This window comes from Alosa sapidissima, chromosome 4 (assembly GCF_018492685.1).
Source record: "Alosa sapidissima isolate fAloSap1 chromosome 4, fAloSap1.pri, whole genome shotgun sequence".
NCBI classification, from domain to species: domain Eukaryota; kingdom Metazoa; phylum Chordata; class Actinopteri; order Clupeiformes; family Clupeidae; genus Alosa; species Alosa sapidissima.
The window spans coordinates 29,543,167-29,552,280 of NC_055960.1; the positions used below are offsets into that span (position 1 = coordinate 29,543,167).

The following is a 9,114-nucleotide window of genomic DNA, read 5'->3' on the forward strand; positions in this document are numbered from 1 at the left end:
CTTTTTCTTAAGACCTGAGTTGGAGATGTATGCTAATTTTGATAAAAAAAATAACCGAACTCTCCTTTTCACTGCCTGAAATTACGCGAGATTTGAGAACAGGTTGCGAGAGCACAGATGGATTGTGACGCTAGGCACGACGCACGACGGATCGGAACAAACCTGCATCGGGAAAAATCCTTATGAGTTGATCCCACACTGACAGACCGCAGATTTTACCCTCGCCCTTGTGTTTGCACGACTTCGTATTTGGACAGACTTGCACGACTGCATTGATTTGATGCACAGAGGCACATTTTAACCACCGGGCCTGCTTTCGTACTCGCCTTGTAGTTTGTATTTAATTTTGGAAGACTTCCGACCAGCAATCAAAGGAGAGCAGAAGTTTCTACGCGGTTGTTTGTTGCCGTGGTGGGTCGTGCGACTTGGCAGGAATGTCCCAGAAGGATAGACCCACTTTCTACCGACAGGAGCTTAACAAAACAATATGGGAAGTCCCGGAGCGGTACCAGAACCTGTCGCCTGTAGGCTCGGGGGCTTACGGATCAGTGTGGTAAATGCATTTCCTTTTCTGCAGAACTCAATTGCATAACTAGCTATTGCCATAGTTGGCTCTCACTCTCACGATGGCTCATCATTGCACGCATTGAAATTCCACTGTTGCCCAATGATATAAATCTGTAGCCGAGTAGCGTACTTTGATTGAGCCTACTACGCTTGTTTACTTAGCTTAATAGTTTCTTGTTTTCGGGTGCATTAGGCTGTTCAGCTATCTGTTTTGTGAGAGTCGTGCCTCAACTGTGTTCGACTGCAGTTAACATGTCTCCTCTGTAGTAGTAGCCATACCCTGCCAACGTGCATCTAAACACCGTTCCCAAATGATATTGAAGACTGAACACAGCCTATTTCTAGATTCGAGCCCCACTGGACATCTCTCAGCAATGTCTGCTGTCTTGGTAGCCACGCATGCCTTTATTTATTCGGATTTGTGTGGCGGATTATCATTTCTTTTGTGTTGATAAGGCACACATGTAGATGTTAGGATATTATGCCCCTGTATGCTAGTGGTTGGATTAAATATGGCTCTAACATTAACAGAAAGGAAATCGGAGAATCATGGAAACGGATGGTCAGGCACAGCATCTTTTGCGGTGTATGGTATTCATTAGTTTTCTGTCTATGAAAGCTTTGTGAGTGTAAACTGAGATGACGGCATGTCTGAACTTGTCATCTTAAACTGAGAATAACAACGTGTTGTTGGCTGACAGTGGCCACTGTTTGTCGCCGTTTAGGTCAAGGTTGCTCGCTCATTTCACTCGGAGCTAAAGTGGTTTCCTTCGATGGGGTGTTAACTGGGAAGTCCCGCTATTGTGAAATGTGTTGTACAAAAATCGTAGTGCATACAAGAACCATAGTTGGATCTGGGCAGCGATGTAGACGTTGATTCCTTTGTGTGAACACTAAATAGCCTACATTAGCCTACTCGTGAATTGTCGATATTGTTGCTCTACAATGCTTTATAGAGGGTGCATTATAGTATGCATGTCCGTTATTCTAGTATCCTCCCTGTCTCGTACCTTTTGAGCTCCGATGCGGAATGACTGTGGCCTGGTTGCAAGTGTGCCATGTGCATGTGCATGCTGTTGGCTACCTCAGGTTTGACTACGGGGCTCGGGATGATGTCACCCACTGTCTGCTGTGATAATAACTCCATGGCTGTGAGTCATACTTCCAGTATTAGGAGGTCTTCTCGCGGATGACAAGGTTGGTCATGCGCACCAAGCCCTATGACGAAATACTCAGCAAGAGGTCATCCAACGTCGGGACAATTTCTACACAATTCTATTATCTTGTATGTAAAATCAACATGTTTCCCTTTCTTTCCTTCCGCCATAATCAGCGTTAAGTAACATGACCATGCAGGTGTCCTTCGCAGACCTCTCCTGTGCCCTATTATGTCCCACACTTGAACTCACCGCTCGGTCTAAACTATTACTGCGCACAGATTTATTACGCCGCACACACTTGTCTGCCCTGCCGTTGTGTCCGCCCTCCCCACCTCAGCTCAACTCATGTATCAGCTCAGCAGCAACAACGTTCGAGTTCATGTCCCGTCCGTGAGGGGGCAGAGGGAAGGGAGTGTGTGGGTGGGCCGGGGTCTTGTGGCCATAGTATCTCTCTCTCTCTCTCTCTCTCTCTCTCTCTCTCTCTCTCTCTCTCTCTCTCTCTCTCTCTCTCTCTCTCTCCAGTTGCTTGGAGGAGCAGAGTCCACATCAAGGGCACTGTGGCCTAGAGGAATCAGGAATCTGGTGTGCAGGAGACTCCGCCAGCTGCCTGGCGTGACCGTGAGGCCACAGTGCCGCTCTTGTGTCTGATGTTTCCTGGACAGCAGCGTTAAATCAGAGGCCATTCCTTCAAAGGGCTGAGCACTTGGAAGGAGCCAGACTGGGACAGAAAGAGAGAGGGGTGGGGGGTAAATATAGAGCAGCCTGTTTGTTTCCATGCGTCTGCTGTGGTGGAAAATAAAGGGCCCCAGTTTAGGCTCTGACGTTTGTCTTCTCGCTCACTGGCTTGCTGTGGTTCTGTGGCACCCAGAGAGAGGGAACGTGAGTCGTCACTCAAAGCCAGAGAGGGCGTCAGACAACACGGAACATGCTGGAACAGCTTGGGGCATTCCTTACCAAACAGACGCTCCGCTCCACTCTGCCCTGCTCTCAGCTGGTGTCATCAGCCGAGAGAAATCAGACCGGTCAGTCTGCACGCAGCTGCAACTCAAGCGCTGTTTGGTCTCTCTGGGGTCTGATGTCACCTCTCTCAGTGACTACAACTAAAAGCAAAGAATGTGAAATATTTGTCCATGTAGTGTACATGAGGAAATGCCAAAGAATGTGAAATGTTTTTCCCGGTGATGTAGGCCTACTATACACGAGGAAGGAATATTCTTAAATGCCTCACATAGCTTGTATTGGAACTGCTGCTATAGGAGTCTCAGTGCCTTTTAGCTGACTTGTCTAAGTTGGGTACCAGCAGTGGACACCTCATGGGGGTCATATTCAGGTCTATTATTTAATGCCAGCTCTCGATGGCGAAATCTCTGAATGTCAGATCCCTACCTCAGACCTGTGTGGACCACTTAAATCTCTAATAAAGTGTATATATATATATATATATATATATATATATATATATATATATATATATATATATATATATATATATATATATATATATATATGGCATCAAACTAAAACAACCACTACTACTTTTATTTTATGCCCAGTTTTTGTCATAAAGCAAGAAATAAATTGGGATAATGTCCCTGTGGACCATCACATCCCCAGCCTGCATCATTGCATGAGAAAGCAGAACAGGAAACACTGATGAGAAATGACCTTTGTAATACTTAGAACATCTACTCTGGGTGAGGAAATCCAGCATTGATTTAACATATCTGATATTAAAGAGATATTTTTCAAACCGCACCTTAGCAGTAGATTTTGTTATGCTGATTCAGTGGGTAGCACCTTCACCTTAATCTCTCCAAACCTGAGTTTCTGGTATGAGGTAATATAGCTACTCCCCAACAAATCAGCATCCAGCTTAGTTCATATTCACCAACTCCAGCTAAAACAGCATGTGACTTGATGTAACTTTATGTTGATTGTATTGATTTAATGTTAATGTAGTAGAATGTAGAATCAACGATCTAAAGTACCACATTCTTTTAGAATGTTCAGAACTCCCCTGCTGAAAGGGTCTGTGGTCTGTGATCCTGCTCATTGACTGATTGCACACCATCTCTCTTCATCTCTCTGCCTGATAGAACTGCTAGAACTCCACTTAGAACAGTTCTCATTGCATGGGGCCCTAATCTGGCTGTTTTCCTGCTCTGGTCACACCATCTCATCTTTATATCTCATCTTTGCTAAATAAGTAAATAGTGTCATGTAAACGCTGTTGTGCATCTGTCATCAGACACACCCATCCGCTCCGCTGGTCAGATGTTGTTGTCTTGGCCTGGAGGGCAGATTTGCACGGCTGTCCCCTTGGGGCCCTGAGTCACTCTGTGACCTGTCTGATGCGCAAATCATTCTCTGGTAGCCTACCTCAAAAGTCCCCACTCCGTTGCACAATCCAATCTGTTCTGCTCTCTCGTGGAAAAATCCTGTGCGGTAAACATCACTGATACTCTCCAGCTGCCCTCGCTGGCTTTGTGCCGTTGCTACGCTGCCTGCTGTTGATCGGACACGTGGGCGGCGGAACACGGCTTTATTTTATCCGTTATTTTGATGTCTCCTTCTGGGTGATGCACCCAATAGGAAGAACAAACAAGCTTTTATGCAGAACAGGTCTTTATCAGTGGACACTGGAGAGTTTGGCTGGTGTCCAGGAATCTGGAGCCTGGTTTGTCAGATGTCTGTCTGAAATTGAAGCATGCATTTGTAGCATGCATTTGAATATGTGAAAAAATAGAATTGGTATGGAACTCCCCTTTGACCAGTGTCCAAAAGACTGTTGATTACAATTTTTGAGTCATATAAAAAAAACTCAAGGTGCAGTTTCGCTGAGGGTTTTTCCAGATATGCAAATATGAGGCAAACATGCTTCAGCAGGCTTTTAGGATGTTGTGTAATCATGTTGTGTTTTGATCAGGTTATGCCACACGTCCTGTTGTCCTGTCCTGCAGATGTACAGTCGTCTCCGCGTAGGACTGTAGAGAGCTAATGTTGCATATAACATTGCCTGCCTCTATCTGTGAGGCCTGCGTAGTGACGTCCTGCAAAGGCTTACTACTCGCACAAGTTTGACCACAGTCACAGTGGCTGCCATGGTAACTAGGGCATCTATTGTTCCCCAGGGAGAGGAGAAGAGGGGTGTGAGGTTTCGGAAAACGCTCAGCGCCAACTTGAGTGGTGTCCTCTTTCTCCCGTCTTTGGAGAAGCAGTGAAGGCTAACTAATAGCACATGTCTGGACTGGGAGCAACACCGATGGTGTTCTCATATAGCAGTCTACTAACAACCGCATGTCTGGTGTACTGCTGGAGAAGTACTCTCCTGACACATCTTATCTCTGTGATATTCCACAGTGTTTCAGCACTCTGATGTACAGCACTGTGAAGTGTTAGTGTTTCAGCACTGTGAAGTGTTCCAGTGTTCCAGTGTTCCAGCACTGTGATGTGTTCCAGTGTTCCAGCACTGTGATGTGTTAGTGTTTCAGCACTGTGATGTGTTACAGTAGAAAACGGCAGATAGTTGTAGAAGTGGACTGGGCTGGACTGCATTTGAAGAGCCTTTCTGCCCGCCCGCCCACGCAGTGCGTAGGCCCAGGCAGTGCGCCCTACAGGTGTGGCCGAGGCGCTGTTAGACTGCCACTGATCCCTCTAAAGACACAATAGAGCTGGACGGCCGTTGGGAGCATGTCTAAAAAAGGCAGACACCTGAACACTGTCTGCAGGTTTCAGTATCATTTTGGCTGCGAGACAATGCAGAGTCTATTACAGTAAGTGTTACAGTGCAGTGCAGGGGTACACACACACACACACACACACACACACACACACACAGCCCTTAATCCTTGCAGAAGCCGTGCAGTCCCCTCATTTGGGATCTGCCGTTGGCATCTGGTCTGTTCTGCTTTGTCCCTTTGCAGTTGGCAGTCGTAGAGGTATGTGTGTGTGTGTGTGTGTGTGCGCATGCATGCCGCAGCACCTGACGGACGTCCAAAAATGCCCTGGAAAATACAGTAGCTTCTTTTGTGTGCCCAACACACACACACACACACACACACACACACACACTCAGGGGTAAAAATGTGTGCACACAGAAGTAGAAAATACCCCTCTGATCCGGGCTGCAGCTGGGAATCTCCAGTGATCTTCCTGACATTCTTTGGGAACTTAGTGGAATTTGGAGTTTCTCTTGTTTACTCCTAAGGCCAAAACAATTTAAATATAGGTCAAAGGGTGACCACCATGGCCAAAGCAGGAAGCAGGAACAAAGCAGGAGCGCAACGTTTGATGCCAGCGCAGTGCCTCTCAGCTCCAGGGTGCTCAGAATCGGATACTATCGTGTGCGTGTGTTCAGAATCGGATACTATCGCTCCGGCTAATTCATGTCCCTGAGATTGTTCTGTGCAGACACCCGGCTGTTTCTGAAACTTTTTGATTGTTTTTCACAACGATAGACATTTCCGTCATTTATTGTCTTCTCATGTTATCATGTGCCCAAGTCGATATTAAACGCATGCAAATGGAGCAGAGCTGATACAGACAGGGCCCTTTTAGATTGACTTGTCTGGCTTTTATGGTCATTAAGGCTGCTGCTCCATGGTATTGTTGTTTTGTATTATCACTTGGAGAAAACAACAGTAAATTGGTGTGTGTGTGTGTGTGTGTGTGTGTGTGTGTGTGTGTGTGTGTGTGTGTGTGTGTGTGTGTGCGCGTGTGTGTTCAACAGCTCCGCCTATGATGTGAAGATAGGGCTGAAGGTGGCGGTAAAGAAGCTGTCCAGACCATTCCAGTCCATCATCCACGCCAAGCGGACGTACCGCGAGCTGCGCCTACTCAAGCACATGAAGCATGAGAATGTGAGTACCCAACACACACACACACACCTGAGTGAAGAACACACAGACACACACACACACACACCTGCCATGACCTGAGTTAAGAAAATGCACACAAAATCACCTGAATACACACACATGGCAGTATACAATAAGAAGTGTGGAGGCACTATCTCCAAATGTCAGTGCAACTCAGATGATGCACAGGTGCGACCTCTGCTGCAGTTCCACATCTCTCTGTGCCCTCAGCTCCACTGCCCTGTAAACTCTCGTCTTTATATCTCAATAATGTCAATAGCGTTTCTTGCAGCGTCATCTAGCCTGTTGTATCAGTAGGAAGTGGTTCTCTCCAAGGCTGCAGGCAGTATGTCACAGTGCCGCCCCCCCCCCCCCCCACCCACACACACGCGCACACACACACACACACACACACACACATTTCACACTCTGGCAGAGGAGCTGAGTAGGGGGGAGCCCTTGGAGAAGTTTAGTTCCTGTTTTTGTTTTCATTACGAGCTGGTTTCCTTGGCGATCACTCTTGAAGGCACTTGTCACGTCTGCTCACTAAAGCGTTGAAGGGCACCGGCGTGCTGGGGAGACATCCACTGATTTCTCCCTGTGTGCTGCAGTGTGTGTGTGTGTGTGTGTGTGTGTGTGTGTGTAGGAGTGCATTTCTGACTCCACGACACACTCTCGCTGTGTTATGCAACACAGCGGCCCACGGAGGCCCTCCTCCTCCGAAAATGGGAATTCACAAAAGACTCGTGTTGGCCTCTCACTTCCTGAGTGCTCAAACCCACTGCAGAGTGGCATTAGCTAACAGAATAAAGGGCACAATCCACACAGAAAGGTGTGAGTTGATGCACAAGTCACTGTTGAATAGGAATGGGTGTGTGTGTTTTGTCTGTGTGTGGTGTGTGTGTTTGTTTCTATGCGTGTGTATGTTTTGTGTGTTGAATAGGAATGTGTGTGTGTGTGTGTCCGTGGTTTGTCTGTGTGTGTGTGTGTGTGTGTGTGTGTGTGTGTGTGTATGTGGTTTGGTGTGAGTATTTGTTCCTGTGTGCCTGAGTAGGTAGGTGTGTGTGTGTGTCCTGAAGAAATGGGACTCATTTGTCTGCTGTTGTCAGGTGACTTCTCTCCCTCTCATAGCTCCTGCTTCTTTGTTTTTGTCAAGAGCTGGCCAATCACAGCAGCCTGCACTCCTGAGCCAGCCAATCACATCAGCCTGTGCCCCCTGCCTGGGCGTATGCCAGCAGGGGGTGTCTGTGCCACCCACCCCATCCCTCGAGGGCATGGTGGGCATGAAGGCTGCTATAGCTCCCATAACCATGCCTACACACACACACACACACACACACACACACAAAGACACATGCTCAAAGACACTCACAAATTTACAGAAACACACAGTTACACACACACACTCTCCCATGGCCCTTGCTGTGTGTTGATGCTGTTGTGTGCTGAACTCTGTTGGTGACTCCACAGTGAGGGTGAACACACACGGATGTTCTCTGACCGACATTCACCGTGTGTGTGCGTGTGTGTGTACACATGCCACCTCAGTCAGGAGCTGAGACACACTGTGATTCACTGTTGAGGGCTGCAGATCAATGTGTTACCAGCGAGGGATTTCCCGTGTGTGTCATGGGATTAGTAAATGCCCGTTGATCTGCCAGACTGACTTGGACACACAGCTGACTCTGGATGAATGTAATGTAGCCTCCATCTGTTGTGGATTCTCTTGTGTGTGTTTACCTTTTTAGAGGGTTATCTCACACCCTACCAGAGCTGGTGGTCTGTGTTAAATTGTGCTAGTTGTGGACATTACCATGGACGTTGTTCTCAACTGACATGTGACAGAAACTCATGCTATTCACTGACTCTGGCGTGTACACTGCTTGGCCTTAGAAAATGTAAGATGGAATAATACTATGATTATTGTTGCAGACAGACAGATGCATTATCAATCCACTGGGAAATATTGTACTATTATAGTTGTATTTGTACTGTTTGATCTTTGACCCTTCGACGTGTGTTTGTGTGTGTGTGTGTGTGTGTTTCAGGTGATCGGCCTCTTGGATGTGTTCAGCCCCCATGTCACTCTGAAGGAGTTTAACGACGTGTGAGTAAACATGTTTTTTTCTCCCCCAAAACTAATGCAATCCCTGGCCTCTGCAACAGACCACATGCATGCTAACGTTGCGCTAACTAGCTTTGTGTTCTGGTGCAGAGAGACTGTGTGTGCTGGCTAACGCTAGCAAGCTCTCTGCACAGGGTTTGAAGATCGTTGTGGGCAGAGGCTGTCTGTAGCAAGTCAATGTTAAAAGTTCTGGGTGGAGGGGGTGTATGTTAGCCAACATTATCCAGCCCTGTTTCCTGGGAAGGCTAAGTTTTTGATTTTCACTGTACTGTACACTCATGTGTGATGTAAGATGCAGTAGTAGGTCAAAGGTCAGCTGTTGTGGCTAAAGCTTATTAAAGCTAACTAGCAGTTTGTCTTCTTTCTGGAGTGCTTGATGTGGAGAGTACGAGGGAAGCTTGCTGTG

The 9,114-nt window shown here is 47.0% G+C and overlaps 1 protein-coding gene across 1 annotated transcript in view; it reads left to right on the plus strand.

Moving 5' to 3' along the window:
- Window positions 1-82: 82 nt before the first annotated feature.
- mapk14b (mitogen-activated protein kinase 14b) overlaps window positions 83-9,114 on the plus strand; it is a 27,263-nt gene continuing 18,231 nt past the window's right edge. The window contains 3 exon segments of the mRNA XM_042088327.1: window positions 83-553; window positions 6,457-6,586; window positions 8,632-8,690. Coding sequence (XP_041944261.1) covers window positions 435-553; window positions 6,457-6,586; window positions 8,632-8,690 — 308 coding nt within the window. The 5' untranslated portion in view covers window positions 83-434.